Source organism: Antedon bifida, chromosome 5 (genome assembly GCF_963402885.1).
Source record: "Antedon bifida chromosome 5, ecAntBifi1.1, whole genome shotgun sequence".
Taxonomy (NCBI): Eukaryota; Metazoa; Echinodermata; class Crinoidea; order Comatulida; family Antedonidae; genus Antedon; species Antedon bifida.
The window spans coordinates 29,682,616-29,705,834 of NC_136230.1; the positions used below are offsets into that span (position 1 = coordinate 29,682,616).

General features: G+C 32.2%; 3 protein-coding genes across 3 annotated transcripts in view; 1 reads left to right on the forward strand and 2 right to left on the reverse strand.

Moving 5' to 3' along the window:
- Positions 1-10,157, reverse strand: part of LOC144843618 (putative bifunctional dTTP/UTP pyrophosphatase/methyltransferase protein) — a 65,056-nt gene extending 54,899 nt beyond the window's left edge. Inside the window, exon 1 of the mRNA XM_078700486.1 lies at positions 10,154-10,157. The gene's annotated coding sequence lies outside the window, so the exon portion shown is untranslated. The remainder of the gene's footprint in view (positions 1-10,153) is intronic.
- Positions 1-23,219, reverse strand: part of LOC144843597 (ribonucleoside-diphosphate reductase large subunit-like) — a 178,089-nt gene that overhangs the window by 26,568 nt on the left and 128,302 nt on the right. The window lies entirely within an intron of this gene.
- On the forward strand, positions 4,694-14,495 carry LOC144843604 (Krueppel-like factor 5). Its single transcript, XM_078700467.1, has 3 exons — positions 4,694-4,939; positions 8,739-9,483; positions 10,438-14,495. The coding sequence occupies exons 1-3, from the start codon at positions 4,772-4,774 to the stop codon at positions 10,692-10,694; spliced, it is 1,170 nt and encodes a 389-aa protein (XP_078556593.1). The 5' UTR covers positions 4,694-4,771; the 3' UTR covers positions 10,695-14,495.

Genomic DNA, 23,219 nt, shown 5'->3' on the forward strand with positions numbered 1-23,219 from the left:
GTTTTAATTTGACAGGAACAAACATTAATACTCCATTTGAATCAATTCGTGAAGACATTGCAGGAACAAACAGTAGAATCGGAAGTTATGACATTGCTAGCCACGTTTTAGCCCTATAACATGTATATCTGTTTACCGTTACCATGATACAAGCGTCATGTTGCGCGTGGGAGTTTCGACTTACACACTCTTCCGGGCTAATTCGTGTTGTCGGTAAAATCTAAGAGAACATTTCTATAGTAATAACTGAAAAATAACTGTTTAAATAAAAAGATATTGTGTATGACGTCATAGAGTAACAGGAGGGGTCACGTGTAGTATTAACCATTCATGATGATAGACAGTCATTGTTTACTTTAGGTATTGTGAATTAAAACGTCATCAGTTTCTAAAAATTATTAATACAAGTCTCGTTATGATGATAAGTTAATATAATATGTTACGTGTGGTTTGGCTCGTTTACTTAGCATTTTATCGGATATTTGTGTAACCTAAACATACAAAAAATGATCTGATAGATTGTTCGGGTATTCCATATTCAAATTAGGCCTATCAGCCTGAAATTGATTGTAATGAATTGTGGCATGTTGTTAATGCGAAGTAGTAACTAACTCAGTATATACAATAATCATCACTATAAAGCTCTGTCTACACTATCAAACTTTATATGATGTGATGTGATGTGCCAAGTTGTGATGTGCCCATAAATGGACATGATAATGCCATATCACTACCATATATGGGCACATCACATTTTTTGTCACATAAAGTTTGACAGAGTTGTGGCAACACGTGTGTGTGTCAATAGATTGTTGTCAATTTGTAATTTTTAGGATTTGTACTAAAAGTTGTATTTGCGTTTAATTGGGGTCAAGCTTTATAATTAGGAGATATTTGCTCAATTCGTAATTGTACAGAACGTGATAGTAGATAGAGTAGATTTACCCTCTTTTAACGCCATGGATTACCGTACGCCTTGCGTTAAAGCAAACCTAACGCCGTCAGTCTGAACATACTCTCACTAGGACGTAACGCAAGGACGCAAAACGCAACGCAAACGTGTTGACCAATGACAAGCGACCGTTCGAATAATCCATCGCTTGTAATTGGTTAACTCACTTACGTTGCGTTACGTCCTTGTCTTGCGTCTCAAGTGGGAACCAAGCATTAGCTACATTCACGGATATCTTACGTTTTTCACACACGTTTTGTACGTAATCCGGAATGTGTTGGTGTGAACACTACATGTTTTATTGTGCTTATGTTTAAAAAATATGTATTCATTAAATTTGTAGGCCTATATAAAATAATAATAATAATTAAAACTTTATAAACTTAATATATATATATAAACACAAGAGGCAAAGAACATTAATTCTAAACCGCCCGGTGATATACTGAAATTTAATTAATTAATTTGAAACGATAAAGATGAGGAAATCTGTGAGAATGAGAAAAAGTCGCCCCAACCGAGACTCGAACTCGGACCGCCTGCTTGATATGCAGATGTCCTAACATTCTCGGCGTGGTACGGCGGAACAGCACTAGTCCTCAGTTGTACGCACGCGCAACAGAGATCAAATTGATACGCCCTCATCTTTCAGTATTTTTATTCACGATATATATATATTTTTAATAATTGAATATGAAATTCTACAACATACAGCTAGGAAGGTCTAGTTCATTTTTTATTTTATACTTTTTCATTGTATGTTGTCAGTGTTATATGTTATACTGGGCCCTGTGGGAGAACAGTAGTTTACTACTGAACAGGCTCCCCTGCAGTATAGGCTAAAGAATCAAGAAATAAAAATACATTTAATTTCTATGATTTTTTTATCCGGTCACCGGACTAGAATTTGGGCACGATGTGAACGTGGCTCTCAAGCGTGGTTCCCACTAGAACGCAACGCATCGACGTATCGACGCAAAGTGTTGTATTTCGTAATCACAATTGGGAACCGACGACGCAATAGTGCTGCAAACATCGCAGGTTTGATTTCACGTAGGCGGCGGGGGCAAACACAATTATTGGAAGGGCATTTTCTTACGTTGCGTCGTTGCGTTACGTCGCAAGTGGGAACCACGCTTAAGGGGAAACTGAATGTCTCCTCTTAATAGGGGTACTACAATATTTGTTATGGGATACGGGGGACGTGGAGGAAATCACAAGCTTTTAGGAATGGCAATCAGAAACGGTGATACGAAGTATTCCTCATATTTTATATATATACCGGTAGGTCATATCATATACGGCAGTTTACCTTCAACTTGATAGACATTAATTCTCCCATGTTATATATCAACACGTGTAAAAGCACTTCATTACAAGATCGTCTGATTAGAAATTAGAAAACATGAATATTAAAAAACAAGGAAATTAAGAGACGGAACTTTTACACTTTCAGATGAACAGGTTTAGAAACACTAATGCCTGATTTTATCTAAATGATGAAAAAGTACATTACACTAATCTGTCTGTATATCATAAATGTAAACCTTTCCTCAATCGAACCTTAAAAATCACGACCCCAGCAAATGCTGTTTTCGTTTCCAATGAAAATAATTTGTAAACCTGGATGTGTCTGGGTCGGTATCGTTCAAGTCTGGAAAGTGTATTATAAGGCCTAGACAAGATAACCTGGGCCTAATTGGCAGCACCAGTGTCTTCAAATCTCTCCTCAAAACCCACCTTTTTAATTTGTAATTTTTCAAAATGTTCTGTCTTTGTAAAGCGCATTGAGGCTTTCAGCATAATGCGCTATATCAAGTACCAGTTATTATTATTATTATTATTAGTTACCGAAACGGTGACGAGGTGGGTGAAAATATAAAGCTTGATTCCCACTTTCGACGCAACGCAATCTACGCAACGTAAGCAAATGCCCTTCTAATAATTGTGTTTGCCCCCGCCTGCGTGAAATCAAACCCCAATCCAAGAGTCATTTCGGTCAGGGGACTAATGTCAATTTGTGTGCTAGGGAGCAATCGTGTCTGCATTGCAAATTTACGTCAATTGACGAATAAGAGGGTTAAAACACACACATTGCTTACACTATTATTTACACAGTTCAACAGGTTGAGTAACTGCGAACAATGCGCTCGAAGTTCAAGGTAAATTTACGCACGAATATTATTACTTGACTGATTTGGGATCAAAAAGGTTTAAATAAACAAAACAGATATTATGAATAGAGCAGCATAATCTACAATCATATTTTTAGTTCTATAAATGTGGATATAATAACGGTCGCCTATCGTACCGTATTTGATATCTGACATATCAGTTCATACTACTACCGTATGTCCCCCTCCTTGAGATCATACCCTAAGGGGACACTGATGAAGGGGAAGGGAGTCGCCCGTTTTTAAAGTGTCTTTAACAACTCTTCCGGTACGGTTCCGGTCCGGCGGTGAAAGACCCTCAGCACTAACAAACCCGTATCATTATAGCATGGACCGATAAATTATAGGTCTATGATTATAGTTCAGACTCCATGTATTGTTAATACAATCAAGATTCAACAAAATGACCCCTTCATAGGGGTGTCCCCGTCTTAAATAAGGGTTTTAGCGTAAACACATATATATTTTCTCCAGTTCGTGTACGGAAAATCCCTTCCGAGGTGTCTCCTGAATAGCGGTGTCCTACAGAGGATGGGTTCTATTGTATGACGCAATGGGCGCGCGATACGCACTTATTTTCATGAACACAAAATGACATAGTTACAATGCATGATAGGATTATGGAAACTGTCCAACTTGCCTATATACGGGGCCTCTTCAATTAGCAGTGCATAGAAAATAAGTCAGACTCGTCGTGTGGAAATTTCCTGGTTGACCCTGTTATCTTTCATGATGGGTATCACTCCTCCGTCATATTATGTCTACAGTTAGATGGTATATATAGAAAAGATCTCTCAGCACACCTGTGTTTCATAGAAAATGGGGGAGAGAGAGACATAATTATACGAATGGTGTTTACGACAGAATAGACTAGTATAAACAAATTAATATGTTGCGATCAAGCAAACATACGATTGAAAAAAATAGATTTGTTTCTAAAAGATAATTGATAATTTTTCTTTTAATAGTAATTTCAATATTTGAACTCAGATCATGATCTTTGAATTGTCAGTTAAGGGGCATGCGCGTGTACGAAACTGTCGTACTTTGATTAGCGTGTGAACACGAATGTTAAATTACGGAGTAGTCTATGGGTTCTCGAAACTAATATGAACGAATTAAACATTTATATTTTGTATTCAGTTAATATATATAAAAATCAAATATTTAATTATTACGATATGTGAAACTGCAATTACCATTTTAACAAGCAATAACGAAAAGTACGCGACATACAGACAAAAAATATGATTGCCAATCTGTCTATGCCTGATAAAAATTCATTATGCGGAACTTCCGTTATTTGATTGGTTGACATGTATCTTAGCGCGTGCCAGATAGACACGCGCACACTTGCGTACAATCAAATATATATATATCGATATATCTTCTCAATACAACAAATTTCATGCTCTGCGCAGGTGTCTTCCAAAAAGTGGAAGCAAACTTCCTATAACAATTGGACTACCAATCACAACCGGCGCTATCGGTGTAGAATGGGGCGGGGCCTCCGGTGATTGATGCTAAGTTTGGGACAATATCCAGCACCAGTAATAACACGGTCCGACAGTTTCAGAATTTGATTCGGTAGCGTGGTGTTGAGGAAGACGGTCGATTTGCCCCGGGACTGTACCTGAACAAAACAATGGTAGTACGATCTTTACCACAAGAAGGGATGTTGATATTAAATCAAGAAGACAAACTAGATTATATGAATGTTGACGATGGATTTCTACCCCAATGCAATCCAGACTATAATGTGATTTTCCCGCCGAGTCCATTTGACGAGGAAGACGACGAAGATATGCAACAGGTAAGCAAGCGGTAAACATCAAAAGGTTGACGTAAGAGATGAGACACTCTGTCAAAAAAAAACTATACAGTACAGGTCTATTAAATTATAATGATTAGCATAGTTTACTATTTCATTAATAACATATACGAAAACTAGCGTTCTTAAATTTGTATAATTTATTAGTAAAATTCTGCAACACCTATAATTTTAAAAGTTTAAATATAACAGTTACTAAATACTGTAGTAGTAGTTTTTTTAAATCTAGAACTAGATCGTTGTAATAAGGACATCAAAGACGCCGGTTATATGTACGTCGAAACGTATGTGTTGATTATAATACTTTTACTATCACAGTGTTTGTTTGTTTAGTATAATACTGTACTATAGGTTTACTGTATCTGTAGTAGTAAACTGTCGAAATCACCGGCGGTCGTGTAGGAGGCACGTTTACAATACACGGATGTACAGTGAAGGCGAAAACGGAATACAAAATAAATCAATTCGTTACTATGTACGTATATGTGCTAAATGTACACAGATTGTAAAGCAGGGCTTTATTATTGTATTGCGGGGTACCATTTTAATGTGTGCATTTTTAATATAGCGATTTGAGGGTCACGTGTGCTATGTTCGCTATACAAATACTGTAGTTTTCGTAAACTATTTTAGTTTTACATTGTTTGTTGTTATGTTAGTATAGTAGAATAACCTACCAATTGATTTTAAACATTCACCAACAATTGCTTCCTTTAGGCTAGATATAGATCTTATTTCTTTTCATAAAACTATTTACAACAGTATTTCAATTTTCGTATCTCAGACAGGACCACAATGTAAAACAGATTGTAAAGTATTTATGTATAAATATGTTGTTGAATAAATAGTATATGCTTTACACAGTTAAATCACGTAGAACCATTAATTAATTTACATTTCTAAATTGTGAATTCCTGTAAAATATCAATTTTAATCTTCACATCTTTGCTGGTACTTCATGATTGACCTAATTTGAATTGAAAACAAAAAAATAAGTTTTAATTAATTAATTTAATAAGTCTCGTATAGTCAGAGGACCCCTATAGTAGTCCCCTTCATAGAGGTTCTACTGTGTACCATGTTTCTCTCTATTTTGTTAAAAAGGTATTTATTGAATCAATTCAAGTTTAAAAAGTCAATCTGGAGGGGGCGGATTAATGTCACCCGAATGCCCTAACTACCTTTAATCCTCTGCTGTATTATTGGTGTTTCCTTAACTACTAGGGGCGCGTTAATAATTGACCAGTGTCTGTACAAAAGTAGACTAGCTATGGTGGTCTATCTGTTCGTTGTCCAAATCTGACAACTATTGACTACGGCTAATTAAAGCGATTACCAGAACAACTATTCTTTATCACTTAATCTGCCGTTTTAATTAAGTTACAAAAGGTCGCCGTCCTATTAATGTTCTCATCTTCTTAGAAATCACCTGATGAAATAATTTGACATCATCTGGGTTTATAGTTGGCTGAGTAGGGACCTGGCTAAAATCCAGCATTTTTATTGGCAAATCACAATCGTTTTGTTCCATGTTCCCGACAATTGGGAGGTCTGAACAGACCCTTAGTGACGCTTGACAAATTCGCGATAGATCTCTTATTGCGTTATGACGTCACATTTTTTTTTCACACATTCTTTAATTCTTCATTTTCATATATCTTGTGGCGATTCATTAATCTCGATTATTTGCATCAGTACCTGTTATAAAATGCTTCTGTTTTGACTGTCAACACAATACGTACCTACATAAATCGTTTGCTTGCCGTAGGGACAAGTTTAATTCAACTTGAAATTCTATACATGAAATAGTGCCGTTGTAGGTCGACAAGGGGTCACGAGAAAATACTATTTACCTTAGAGGGGTTACGATAATTATTAAATGATTTTTCGAGCTTTATTTTTTAAACACGGGTAGGAGTTTGTTTAGTGGGATTTAAATTGCCAAAATTGAGTTACCTAAGTTCTATAATTGCAAAAACTGCTTTTACCAGGGTGGTTCTATTAATAATTTATATACTTTTATAGAAGCAAGTTAAATTTTAATACCGACATTTCGGCACATCGACTTGAGAATTCAACCGTATTGCTTTTTAGTTAAACTAACAAGTTCCCGGGAAAGTGTTCATGTTGTATTATATATTATAAATATTCTTAATGAAAACTTTAAAAACACACAAATTGTTTGAAATGTTATTAATAAACCAACAGACCTATTCATAAATAACTTTCTAAAATATTTGTTTTCCCAGTTTGATAGGCTTTCTGTCTCTTCCTATTTAATTGTTAAATGTTTGCATTCTGTATACAAATGTATACAGTGCTTCTTTCGGATGGCCCGTAAGAGATCAGTAAAATTGTCAGAGGAGTGACTGCTAGGGTCGCAGTTTGTTTGTTTCATGAAACCTGTTATTCTTTTCGTTTGCTCTTTGAAGCGATAACCCGATCATCAACTCCACATTTTGGTGATGCGTTAAAAATGTTTACGCGCACTAGATTTATAGTTTCGAAAACAAAAGTAATTGAATTAAATTTCAACATCCAAATAGAAATAATGTATGCCTAATTACAATTATTGTTTAATGATAATATCTAGTATTGTTAATTAGTACATAAAACGTGAGAGATAATATCGTGGGAATTATTCTTTACATTCCCTATGATGACATAGCAAATTGTCGAAATATAACACGTTAGCATTCATATATTTCTTTAAACTATAAATTACACTTTCTTAAATACAGGGTACTTTTGTGTAACCTGTATTTCAATTTGAATGCTAAGAATGTTGTAAGTATCGTCACCGAAATGAACCTTAATATTAAAGGTATAATTTACTGCTAATGTTGTTGCCGATAGAAGCATCAACCTAGCCATACCGCCCTAAAAACAAGGGGTTAACTTACTCCCCAGACAAGATGCATTGCGCCATGGGAGCTGACCCCCTTTACCCTTAAGTAGGAAAACAGTTATGGTATCTGTGCGAGGTAGAGATAAACTGGGTCTTAACAAAATTGATGCGTTTAACACAAATTCCGCCTTCAATAAGGATACAAAGTAGGCTTGAATAGAAATGGTATCAAGTTATCAGGTTAAATGTTGCAGTACTGTCACAAACCATATGAGATATCAGTCTAGGTATAGTTTAGGTTCTAGACGAGGATTCCACTTAATATTGGTAAAATATATAAACATTTTGGCACAAATGGCGTTTAATACTTAAGCTGGAATTAAGACAAAAATCGAAACTCGACTCATAAGAACAACATAATAAGACGACAATAGCTAGAGACATAGATCAAATCTACACAGTTATAGGATAGTCTGGGTTCCAGACGGAGTTTTATTTTAATATATAAGTAAAAAGATAAATAATTTGGCACATATGGCGTTTCATACGTATACTACTTGAGCTTAAAAACATTGAAATAAAAACAAATGAATAAAAAAAAGACAATGAATAGGCCTACAGACTTGTGGCAAGTCTAAGTTATAGGAGCGAGAAGAGATATTTTTTGGTGGACTTCCCTAATAAAAACTCTTCTTCGGCTCATTGCACCGTTGTACAGGTGTAAAACCTATTATATTGTGACTTTTTGAAGGAAGTTCAAGTTACATGATCACTATCTATCATCAGGTGTTTTATTTGACAATGATCAGACCAGACAACAAGAAGAACAGTATACATTTAACAGTGCACCAAAGTTGCACCAATTCAGCATTCATGAATAATTAACAATTAACAATTATTTTAACTTTATATCAACATTTTTTCTTCTTTCAGACAATATTTGAATTCGACAAGTACCTTCCAAAGGAGGCACAATCATGCCCGTCAGATAGTAACCACGTGATGACACCAGCAATGAAAGAGATCCGACGTCAAAGTGTTTCAGGAATCGATGACTTCTTTTACGACGATAGGTTACCTCTTGATATTCTTGGTAACTTTAACATAGTTCTATCAAACAATATGAAAGCGGAATCGATGGAAAGCAAATCTTCATGTAACTATGCAAACTCGTGTATATATTCTCAAAACGCAAATGTGTCTTGTAATGGCAACAAGACTAACTTAAACAGACTGCCAAATGGCATCCGTATTAAAGAGGAACCTTCAGATGACTTTCCATCACAGTGCAATATGCCTTCATCTTTACCTAGTTTTTCTACAATGCTTTCCATTCCACGGATTGCATCTGTAACACCGAATCATGGCATCGTCAAAGAAGAAACTTTACATATTGATGTAAACAATTCCCAATTCCAGTCACCGAACTCTTTCCAAATTTCACCACAGTACATGAACAATAACTCATTTTTCATGCCTCCGACGCCCCCAAGTTCTCTTCCAGGCACACCGGAAGAAGGCCTGTCAGAGAGTCCTCTAAGACCGCCACCACCCCCATACCCAATTGCCCTAGCCAGTAAGATATCTACCAATCATTTTCAAGCTTGCCAATCAAAGTATAATCGTCGAAATAATCCAGATTTGGAAAAAAGGCGGATTCACTTCTGTTGTTATCCAGGTAAGAAACTTTAAATATTGGTACTGGTTTTAGCAGCATTGATACTGGTTTTAGCAGCATTGATACTGGTTTTAGCAGCATTGATTCTGGTTTAGCAGCATTGATACTGGTTTAGCAGCATTGATACTGGTTTTAGCAGCATTGATACTGGTTTTATCAGCATTGATACTAGTTCTAGCAGCATTGATACTGTTTTTTGTAGCAATATCAAACAATTTCAGTAACTAACAGATAATTTGCATATCAGAGATTAACATATTTTATTACTATTATTTCAAATCATTCACCTTTGAACAGTGACACTCACACAAACTGTGATCTGGTCAAAAACAAACTATTTTTTATTTGATAATCTGACATTTCATATCAAATTTCATAATACAAATAAATGTTTGTCACAATTTGTTCTGAAATTGTTGGCGATTTCTTAAGTAGTCCTATAAAATGGTTGCCTTTAATCCCCAAAACAGGTGACAGAGAATGAAACTTTTCACAAACCACCATCTGGTTTTCATTGGAAAGGCTAACTACTTAAAAGTGACTAAAAGCATCAATCAAATGCTTGTCATATGCTTAGTTACCTGGGGTAACCACAAGCAAGTTAAGCATTGGGTTAAGAAAACCTGCTGGGTACCAAGGTTACTCACCTTTTCTTGCTACCTATTTTCACCTGAAAAAGAAACTGGAGAACATGATGGGTTACAAATGTTTTTATTGGTCAGCAGAGTGTGTGGACATATCAGTTAAAAAATACCCTTAACTAAAACAAAAAGTTTTCATTGGTCATTGAGTGGAATAAAATTTAACAAAACAGTTTGAAAGAAACAACGTTGTTTATTGGTCGATATGGTTCAATAATGATAAAAGAAAATCTTATTGGTCAAGTTCACATATCTTTAATCAACAGTTCGTTTCAAAATTTCTTTTAATTATCTTTTTTTATTTCTTACTCAGGTTGTACCAAAGTTTATACAAAAAGTTCACACTTAAAGGCTCATCAAAGAATACACACAGGAGAGAAACCATATTTATGTACGTGGCCGCAATGTCAATGGAGGTTTGCTCGGTCAGATGAGTTAACAAGGCACTATCGCAAACACACCGGTGCCAAGCCATTCAAATGCAAGGTATGCGAACGTTGTTTCTCAAGGTCAGATCATCTGTCGCTGCACATGAAACGTCACCAGGAAAAAGCGCAGAATAGACGATAAACAGGAAACAATCGCTATATTAAAAGACGATATTAACCAGGAAGAATACCTATGTATATTTGTACATTATTAAAGATATCTATGTATATATTTTAGAAAAATAATTTCCTAATAAATTTGGTGACAAATCTTAAAATCTTTATAGATGTTAATATTCATAGAAAAGTTTACAAGAATTTTGATAGCTGTAAAAAAGCAAATTATAAAATTTTCATAGTCACCAATATTTTTTTAACTCATCTTTTTTAATTTGTTAACTCATCTTTTCATATGAATAATGTTATAACCACATAGCGTTATTTTTCAGTTCAATAAACTCATGTCACAGATTTATAGGCCAACAGCAACAATTTACTCACTAAGGGTGACTTTGCTTAACAAATATTGAGAGCTTTCTTCCGGGGGCAATAATAACCTTTATGTGTTTAATCCAAGGTAAGGAAGCTATTTTCCTTGTTAAACTTCAATTCCATATTGTAAAGTCATTATATTGATGAAATATCCCTAATAATGCCACCACTACTCAAACGAGGTGAATCAAAGGTTCATAAAGTAACACTAATCTGGCGTAACTCTTTAAATTAGTCTGAATAAGAGAAGGAAATAGAGGGGTAAACCGTCAGGGTCATCCATATCTTTTAAAATTCCAATTACATGGAAACTACACCCGTAGGAGTTTAAATCAGGAGTGATCATAATTAACATTAAACTCCAGTAGAGTAAACCTTTTATAATAGGAGAAAATGTATGAAAGGACGTTACCTTGCTGCTACTGTACGTAACCATCTCACCATCAAATTGTTAAATTCTGAATAGTTATCTTGAATCACGACAAGGTTAAACTCTAACCAAGCATACAGAAAGTTAAAACATCAGTGTGAAGATTGGTAGATTATTGCACTGAATAGCCCAGGGCTCGACCGTTCATTTGTTTGGACCTTGAAATAGAAAATATGTTTTACCTTAATTTAATTGTGCCAAATGATTTTATAAAGTTAAATTATTTTTAAAGCAAATAATATGTTCATTATTTAAACTATGCAAAGTCTTTTGGAATTTTCAGTATTTAAAATAATTTTTTTTTCTGTTCTACTTTTCTACTAGCCACAAATAGTTTAGTTATTAATATTAACAATCATGGCAAATAACTTAGTATACAGTGACAAGTTCTGTCACTAACAAAGCATAATAGTTATGTAAGCACATAACTAACAAAATAAGAACAAATTTAGCCTGCAATAAATTTAAAGATTTTTATTTACAAAGAGCTATTAGAAAAAACTATTAAGAAACATTTTGAGGCTGAAACGAGCACAAATTAATGACATATGAACATGGTAAAAATATTTTTCAATAGAAATCATTGCCTAGAACCTCTATTAAGGGGACAACTTTGGGACCCAACAAAGTCCCTTGAATAGGGGATTGGGCATAGTGTTAAAACATGTATATTGGTGTCTTCTTCTTCTGATAGGGGTGTCTCAAATGAGGAACTCTCTACTCTATACATTTATAAGCGCAGTAGAATTTATTGAATCCCTGTATTATGTATTTCTTATATTATTTTTCTTATATAAATATACCACCATTTTCAAGTTGCGTGCAATCAATCCACTGTATTTGTTGTTCAATTAATAATCCTACAATAATACAATAAAAGGAGTTGAGTATTAGTAGCATTCCTACATTGTTATAAGCCTTCAATGCCGCCTAAGTATCAAGAATTGTCCCACCAATTATTTATTGAGGTAAAATAAGAGCCAAATAAGTCTTTTGAAATTCCACTGAATGCTTCTAAAGCCTGTTTTCCACTAGGCAGATTTGTTAACACGAATCAAACATATCGGCCTGCCAAATCCTTTTCTGCGAAAAAATTCTAGTTCCTCAAGTTTTATGCTTTGGTGAAACATTTTTGCAAAGCGAAAATGCAAAAATTGCGCAACCAATCAGAGCTCAGGAAATGAGTTATCACATTTTCATGAGTACTCATGCAAACTGAAAAGATCAGAAAACCCGCGATAGAAGTCGCAGCTCGACTTTTTACTCTGTGGAAACATTGGATTCAGGCAACTAAATTCGTCTATCGGAAAACAGGCTTAAAGATGTTTATTATTGTACAGATAAATTGTTCACGATTTCTATTTTTAGAAAGAATCGAAAAAAAAACTTAAATCATTCCATTTTCTAGCATGTTTTGTATTCATGTCAAATTTTAATACTGTACAATTAATTAACAACTTATAAACGATATTCTTTCTTTGAATATGATAACATTTTGTATTTAATAACGATTAAGAAATACCAAATATTGGTCTCTTAGAACATCCAAGATTTAATGCATGCCTATTTAAGACAATGATTATGATTAAGATTATGATTAAGATTATGATTAGATGACAATCAATGAACTGTATAAGTTCAGGTGCTTTTTTTTAAATGATTCTTTTAATATAAAATATATCTGACAACCCTCCTATTGGTGATGGGCGCTAATTAATTATCTGTATATTTGTTTTGTGTTTCCAACTTCTTTCTTTGAAATAATCGCAATTAAATGTATCTATTCAGGTTTTCATCTGAGAGTAAAACAAAAAAAACTTTTGGCAACAAAGGTTGAGACTTTTTTTTAACCCCAAATTTTTGCAATTTATTTAAATCATTTGGCGTATACTCTCAAAGTATAGCAAGAACAGAGTTTAACACTTAGTTTATTGCCATTCCAAAGCAATAGAACACTTGAAAATAAGTTTTCTCAAGAAATTAATTTCTATTAACTACTTTTATTTATATTGTTTTGTGATTGTTTTAACTTTTTAGAAAAGATACATTTTGAAGACTTATGATTTCAGCAAAATATTTGATTCTTTTCTTGGGATCTTTACATTATTCTAGAACATTCTTTGATGTTAAGTTATTTAATGTCTTTCCTATCAAAAGTTAGTATCCATGGTTACTTATAAATAACAACTCACCTTATAAGATATTTGTGAAATGCTAGACATTATATTATATAACAACTTTGATGGGTTATAAAAACCTGTTCCATGTTATTCTATGAAATCTATTTATTATAAAATGCCAAAAAAGGTAGATTTACAGACAATATAGCTACATATGTTGTCAAAATACTGAACTGCACGGAAACACATATTTTCATTATTTTATTACATTGTATTGTATGAACCTTAGTCACCACTGGGATCTGGTTTCTTATCAATTGTATGTTTTTTTCTTTTTTGAATACAATATACAGAATACTAAACATCAATGTGTATTGTGAACTATATTATACATGTTGACGACTTCCCACGTTTCAATGAGATAAAGTTAAGTAGACTAAAGTTTGTTTGCTTTTTAAAGTCAATATATTTTAGATATTGTCCATGTAAATATATTCAACATTCCGAAAGAGTAAAGTGGTTCATTACATTGTCATAACAACTACATTGCCATAGTAATCATAAAAACAAACATAATTATGCTATTTTTAACTTTTATTCATTTTTAAACTGGTAACATTTTATGCAAAAACAATTTGCTTTTTCTTATGATGTATGATTGTGTAGGATTTCTTTTTAAAAAAAAGTTAAAAGAAATAACCGTAATTTTTATATGCATATCTCTACAACATTGTGATTATTGTATTTTATTTAAACACCATTTTATTATTATTATTCTTATTAAGAACTGAAAATAAATGTGCAAGGTAGGACAGGATGCATTCATCTGATATTTCTTTTTAAATATCTATGATTAAAAATTGTCTTTTTTTACTAATAAAACAATTTGAAAAAAAGTAAACTTGAGGTGTTTGTTTGTATTTTTGTTGTTGAAAAGTGAAATTTCCTAAACCACTGACAGGATGTACGATGACGATTACGATTTTCCTAGAAAGTCAATTCTCAAAAAGGATATGGAAGATTATTATTATTTTAATCTGATTTTGTAGAGGTAAAAATTAGTAAAATGGCACCCATTTTGAAATCCAATGTCCGTTTTTCTTCAATTTTTATTGGTAGAAGAAATAACTGGTTAAAAATAGCAGCATAAAAATAATGGTTAAAAACAACCAAAAGATTGGGAGTTAGAACGTCATTTAACTGGCTATCGCTGTGGAACTTTTAGCTGCAAAACTAATGGTTATTTGATTGACAGCTGAAGAATACGCAACGTTTGATCGCATTGTAATTTGGGTAATGTTAACGTTTTTTGTCAACGACCAAACGCAAATTTAAACGGTTATTTTTAAGCAAAAGTTTAGCAGAAGTGTTTAAATGTTAAGTTTCAAAAATTATATTTTTGAAATAAATGTTTTATACTGTGATATGCAACAGCATCCAAATACAGTTCCTCATTAAAGAAATCGTTCCAAGGCCATCTCCTGAGGAGGTTATCAATCTCTTGTGACTCAACCTCACAAGCCTACTGGGCGTGTATGAAACTGTGGGGGCGTTTACCAGGGAACCTGTAAATATGTCAACAATTGTAAATAATCCACTCAAACAATGATGATTCACTCAAGTGAAATATTATAACAGTTTTAATTGTTTAATCTTAAATAAAGCAAAACAATGAATTCTAGAGCAGTCATTGTACCAACACTTCAAAGATTTATTTATTAACTTTTTTATTTTTAAATATGCTTTCATAGCTACAACTTGGGCTGGGTCAATAAGAAATTTCGTTGCTATTTGACAACATCATATTTCGTTAAATCACTCTGCCCTAATGAAACCTGTTATAATTACTACATGTCATTAAAATATCAATTAATCAAGTTTTATCTCTTTAAAAAAAATCTATTTATCCTTTATTAATATACTTATTTTATATTTCTTAAATTGTATTGATTTTTTTTGTTTTTAATTCAATTTTAATATATCTTTTTTTAGGCTAGCCAAACTCAAGTCACAGAATTAAACCGTTTATTGCAAAAATATAATTTTTAAACCTAAACATTTACACATTTCTGCTAAAATTCTGCTCCCAAATAAAACGGTTTAAATTTGAAAATTCTTCAAAATGAAACGCAATCAAATGGTCAAACATTGGACAATCAAATAACCGTTATTTTGCAGATCAGAGTTTGTTAAATGTTACTCATCTTCATTCTTTAAGCGACAGTAAGCACATATTGCTACTCCTGTATGATGCGATAAATCAATTTAATTGATTGGATTTCAGAAAGTTTAAAGTTTTGTCTACACTATCAAACTTTATGTGACAACAATGTGATGTGGCCATATATGGAAATGATGATGTCATATCACTACCACATTTGGGCATATCACTACCATATTTGGGCACATCACACTTTTTTGTCAAACTAGTTTGATAGTGTAGACAGAGCTTAAGTTGTCCTTTGTGATAGTTTCCCTCATTCTTACTTTCCCTTTTTTTTTGTGGATGAATCAGAGCCAAAAAAAATGGTTTATTTAAAAGAACACATTTCTGGTGAAATAGTTTATATATCAATATGTGGTTTGGCTCAAAAAAGGTTCTTGATATTAACTGTTGTTTTGAGAATGTCATTCAACTAACTAAAATGGAGGTAATTTATTCACTTCCAAGTTAAACCAGTTATGTTTTCTACTTCATAAGATATCGAACCCGTAAAATGTACACAATGTGACGCTTTTATGTTTTAATGTTTACTACAGTATAACCAGTTAACCTTTAAGAAAAACAGAGAATGTCTTGAAAAAAAAAACCATGTCAAAATATTTGTAAACCGAGATGTTTTTTATTTTACCTATTTGGCATTCCATACAACATAAAGAGCTGTAGATAGGGGTGATTGTTAAATTTACCTAGTACTCAATCAATCAAGAAGTTGTTAAACATCTGTAAGTCCAACTTCTGCCCACCTTGTTATATCAAGTGGCGCCAAGATTACAACCACAGCATTTGGCCAAAAAAAAAAAAAAGAATGTAATGCTCTCAAGGTTATTCTTGTTTAGTGGTGTTGATATACATGTAAGTAGTTCATAACAGTTTTAAGTACATTTGTTTTTATTGTGCTTTTTTTTATTTCCTCTTTTGTTCAAGATTTATGTAGGTCATTGGAGGACAAGTGTGGCAAATATGAAGGAAATTACCAAATTTATAGAAAACAGCAATGATATTTTACAAAATTATACCATAAATGGTTTAATAAAGGAACCACTTCCTCAAAGAATACAAATTATTTATAAAATATAAGAATTTAAGTTATTTTTAAGTGCATTGTGTGGTTTATAATTTAATTTTGGAATATTGGTTTTGTTTGCATCCAAATAAAAACCCAAAGTTGAGAGCAGTTAATAGTTAGCTTTCGTGTCAGGACGGTACATAAGAGATTATTTTTGATGGATAATATTTTTATTTATTTATTGAACATCTATACAGGATTACACAATAAGGTAAAAGAAAACCTGTTTTGCATTGTGGTCCTGTATTAAATACAAAATAAATCGAGGGAAAAAAAATAGTTTTGTGAACAAAAATTAGATAGATATCTAGCTTTGAATGAAGCAATTGTTGAGGAATATTTAATTTCAGTTGGTAGGTTGTTTCATATTTTAGCTAGTGCTCCCCTTTTTGAAAAATCCAGTACCCACCCCTGGTGATGGAAACAATTAATTTGGAGCCCTGTATACACAGTTTCATTATGGACTGTAAATTTATCATTTGTCTGAAAAGAAAGATCTCTATTGTTAGTAATAACAAATGTAAAGCTCTGTCTACACTATCAAACTTTATGTGACAACAAAAATTTGATGAGCTCATTTATTGACATTATGATGTCATATCACTACCATACCATATTTGGGTATATCACTACCATATTTGGGCACATCACACTTTTTGTCAAACTAGTTTGATAGTGTAGACAGAGCTTAAGTCGATTCTTGAATGTTGGTCTTGCATAAGAACAACCAAAAAGTAAACAATATTATGAAAGACCCCACTCATCCGTTACATTACTGTTATAACTTAAATAGATCAGGTATTAGGCTATGACCTCCAAGAGCAAATCTTTGTAGAACTAGAAAATCCTTCGTTGTAAATAGCATTCATATTTTTAATTCTAATGTAAGACGATAATGCAATTTTTAAATAGTTTTACATTTTTAACAGTATTTTTAACTTTTTATCTTGTATTTTTAATCTGTTACAATACTGCACGTTTTAAATTGTTGCAATATTGTTGTTTTAATCTACCAAGCAAAGTGAATTTCCATTTTTATGGACAAATAACATTTCTTGAATCTTGAATCTTGCTAGCAGTTTGTGCTTTGGTGACCACTCTATATTTAGATTCTGAGAAGTGTCTTACAAAGAAATACCCAAAGTTGAAAATAGTAAAAATTCTTTAAAAACATCAATCAGGTTTGAATACTTCAAGCTGTGTATCACCAGTCGTTAATGTTGGTGTTAATAAACTATTAATATTGGTTTAAGTGGGATTATTACCACGAAACTGAGGCCAGAGATTATGCTGGGTAGAAAACAGCTATACCCGATGATATCAGGGACTTGTACTGGAATTCAACTATGATATTGAGGCTATTAACAATTACAGTGGGTAGAAAACAGCTATACCGATGATATCAGGGACTTGTACTGGAATTCAACTATGATAATGAGGCCATTAACAATTACAGTGGGTAGAAAACAGCTATACCCGATGATATCAGGGACTTGTACTGGAATTCAACTATGATATTGAGGCCATTAACAATTACAGTGGATAGAAAACAACTATACCCGATTATACCAGGGTCTAGTGTACTAGAATTAAAAAAATATTACTCTGATATTGAGGAAATTAAAAGTTACGGTAGGTAGAAAACAACTTTACCCAATGATACCAGGGTCTTGTGTACTAGAATTAAAAAAATATTACTCTGATATTGAGGAAATTAAAAGTTATGGTAGGTAGAAAACAACTATATCCAATGATACCAGGGTCTTGTGTACTAGAATTAAAAAAATATTACTCTGATATTGAGGAAATTAAAAGTTATGGTAGGTAGAAAACAAATATATCCAATGATACAAGGGTCTTGTGTACTAGAATTTAAAAAATATTACTCTGATATTGAGGAAATTAAAAGTTACCGTAGGTAGAAAACAACTATATGTAATGATACCAGGGTCTTGTGTACTAGAATTAAAAAAATATTACTCCGATATTGAGGAAATTAAAAGTTACAGTAGGTAGAAAACAACTATACCCAATGATACCAGGGTCTTGTGTACTAGAATTAAAAAAATATTACTCTGATATTGAGGAAATTAAAAGTTATGGTAGGTAGAAAACAAATATATCCAATGATACAAGGGTCTTGTGTACTAGAATTTAAAAAATATTACTCTGATATTGAGGAAATTAAAAGTTACCGTAGGTAGAAAACAACTATATGTAATGATACCAGGGTCTTGTGTACTAGTATTAAAAAATTATTACTCTGATATTGAGGAAATTAAAAGTTACGGTGGCTAGAAAATTGTATCAGAAACTTTGGCCAATAATTAAGGGGAAAACTGTTCTGTTGATTGTACAATTTCAGACTTTGCCATTGTTGTACGTCTTCATTTATTTGTTTGTTTTATTCGGTACTCAAACAACCAACCAGGATAACTCATATTTCCAATGGTGTCCTTATACAAACATAGAAAACAAATTTTCTTTTGTTTTTATGATGGAAAAAATTGATTGAGTGATTTATAAAATATCAATGGAATTTAAAGATTATTTATACTTATAAGTATATGTACCCATTCCAGAGATAATCATGGGTACGCCAACTGAAAATGAATGAATGGGTTTTTATAAATTATTAATAACTTAACTTAAAAAATGCTGTTATTGTGTGTCAGTTATGATTGATTTATTATTTGTGTGCAACAAAACTTGATATAAAAATTTGGTCTTTTATATTTTTGAATATATTTTTATTATACAGTAAGCACACACTTATAATAGTACTTAACACTTGAGCTGAAATCTCCAAAAGTTATGCCCTTATGAACTCAAAGTGTGCTCAGACAAGAGAACATGTTTTATGGTGGCTTCTAATCCCCTTTTACCAGTCATTAAAAAAGTTCCTTAGGCCTAATATTTCAAATATTGAATATGTCTAAAATAAGGTCAAGTTCATAATAGGTATTAAATAGATTTAAATCGTATCTAATTACAATAAGTATTAAAAGATCTCTACAATGAACTCTTTGATTCAGTCTGTTTTCAAGGTTGCGTCGTCGTTCAGGTTGATTAGCTAAGCATTATGGGTACTGTACAGTAGGTTGGTTAGCCAAGCATTATGGGTATTATTAAAGCTGAACAACAAGTAGACTTGCGTGCTAGGAACATGTCTTGGTCTACTGAATTTCAGATGATACAAATTCTATAAATTACTATCTTCTTTTCCTTTCTAATTTGACAACAATCACATTACACGCAATATAGTAACAATGTATAATTTGTGTGAAGTTCTTTTTATTTTAATAATAATTAATACTTAATTATTTCCATGTTTTAAATGTTATATTTAAAATGGTGTTTTAACGTATCTCTTACCAAGGAAGACAATTTTCTAATATGTTTTTACAATTATGATGAAGAAAGTTAATCAATGTGTATATTAGGCACTAATATTTACAATTTCTAAAATGGATTATAACTTATATCTAATGATTGAAATTAAATAAGCATAAAGTTAGTACTGGATCTAGAATTATAATTTCACTTCTTATCAGAAAAGTAAATAAACAATATATACTCTTTCTTTTAAATGGCATTTTTTTTCAGAAAAAAATTCAATGGTTATAATTATTATTTTTTAATTCAAGCTATTAAAGTTTTTTTTAGCTACTGATGCAAATACTGTAGGCATTTCTTTTATTAATAAGATTTTTCAGTCAATTTTTCCTTTAATTTTTTTTTTCTCGCTAAACCCTTACTAAACCTCCACCAATGGACACATAAAATTCCGAACCTTTTCAGATTATATACAGATTATTGGGATTTGCTGGGTCAGATATAAATGTTTGTATAGATATTAATTTAGGAATAGATCAAGGTATTATTTACAGTATCTCAAAATTTAAGATTTTAGTTTTGCTATTTTTGTCACTCTTTTTGTTTTGGTTTATGTGCTTAACATGTCTTTTAACGTTAGTAATCAAGTTTAATAATACTTCAAGCTAGCACAGTTTGCCTTAGTTATTTATGTACTTTGTACGATTTGTCAGATACTTTATTTGTCAACAAAATACTGACCTGTTTAGATGACCTTTTCTAAAATTTTCAATATTTTTTTTAACTAATTAGACATGCGTTTCTTTAGTCTTCAGAAAAATTTGACTACCAATTTAATTTAATAAAAATGTCAAAAAACTTTTATATATGACCTAGACTAGAAGTGTATATACTTACTGTGCGATTAATTGTCAACAAAAATACTAAATACTGATCTGGTTGGATGATCTTTTATAATATTTTTAACTAATTAGACATGGACTCCTTATTTTATAGTTTTCAGAGAAATTTGATCACCAATCTAATTCATTTTAATTATCATAAAAAATGTCAATATATACAGTATGACCTAGACTCCGAGGAATACCCTGGTTTTCTAAAAAAAATGCGACGACTAGAAGTCTCGAGATTACAATGCGTTTAACTTTCAATATGGATATTACTTATTTCGTCAATTAGTCATGGGCCAACTGGTTTTATCTATTCCTTTTGAGCATTCTCAGTATTATTGTGTAAAGTGTTATCTTTAAGTATTGTTGATAAAAGACAATTGAATTGTAGCTTTATGATATATAATTTGTCCATCCGATTTTGATGGTACTTCACTAAGTACTGAAGCACCTGCTACCAGCTGGTAATTAAACGTTTTTTTAAATAAATTAACCACCATTGTTTAAAAAATATCAATTCAAAACACTCTAGTATCCATTTGCCATCAGGACCAATTTGGCAAAAAAGTATATGTTGTAAAAAAATTACTAATGCATTCCAAAACTCATAAAACATAGGAGCAATAGCAAAGTGCGAGATTGTGTGTTGAAAAACAAAATTGCATTTATACGCTGGACGTCAAATAACCAGATTATCTGGGCCTCTGTGGAGAAATAAAGTTGAATTGAATTGTTCAGCAGAGTTCCTAACAAACATAGCAAGCTTCTTCATATTAGCACATTAATACAGTTTAGCAAATTAGTTCACTATTTTATTTGTGTGATTTCTTAAGGAAGGATATAATTTATTCAAAAATTGATAATGTAAAATGTAACGAGGTTATATCAATACAGTATAGCAAAATGAGTAAAAGCATTCGTGTCTATTTCATTAAAAAAAATTGTAAAGAACCAACCAAGAGTAAAACAAAGTGGGAAAAACATTTTAATATAGAGAACGATTGGTCTCTAACACGGAAAAGAAAAGTAAATGATAATAAAGATAATAAACAGCTAAATTTCAAACTATTGCATTGTATTATTCCTACCAATAAAAGGTTCTCCCAATGGAATATTAATAACACAGACACTTGCCTGCAATGTAGTAGAAGATAATATTCATGTGATTTCGTACATGGATAACTGGCTATATTTGTTCACAAAAATACATAATATTAATTATATACTGTAGTACAGTTTATGCGTTTACCACAAAGCAAAAAGTATATATTGAAAGATGCATTAGACTTTCTTTCTTTGCAATTTAGAACAAATATCTAAATCTATATAAATGAATATGTTATATCAAATATAAATATTCGTTCAGATTGCGAAAAGTAAATAGACAAGTGATGGAGCCATGCTGTTATTATCGAGAAAAAAAACGTTGCTAATCAAGCTATACTCTGTTCCGCTCTTCTCTATTTTCATTTTCTCATTAATTGATCGGGGTTTTACGGCCGTTAGTCTAGTCAACAAATTAAAATCTTATTTACACATCAAACAGAAACAACTACTGCTTAGTAACCGTAAACTAAAGTAGTTTGTTGATGATCAACGGGTGTTCTGCCCACACGCACACCAGGACCTTTAGGTAAAATCCAAAGAGAGCATGTACAGGCAATATGATACTCTAACCGCATACAGTATGCTTCGGGTCTTCCTAAATGGTCAGTTCAACACCGATATCGCCGATATTAGTTTAAAATTTTCCCGTATTGTCATGGGATTTTTACCGGAATGACATACAATAGGCCGATTCATAATTGTTCTGATTAAAGAATTGTGGTCAGCCTACACACTTTTTATGTACATATTGGATTTTAACAGGTTCTTTTCATGTGAATTTACACTAAGATTACACCATAGATTTTATACTTATACTAATCCTATGTTTTATACGATGTATGTGTTCATTTTTTATGACACACTAAAATCATTGATTTCAATTTCCCTTAAAATTTATTCAATAACATCATCTACGTCAGTTGGTTTACAAATACATACAATGTACAAAAAAAAATGTTTCTAATGTATATACAATATTGTTGAACTGCCTCTTTGCAGTGC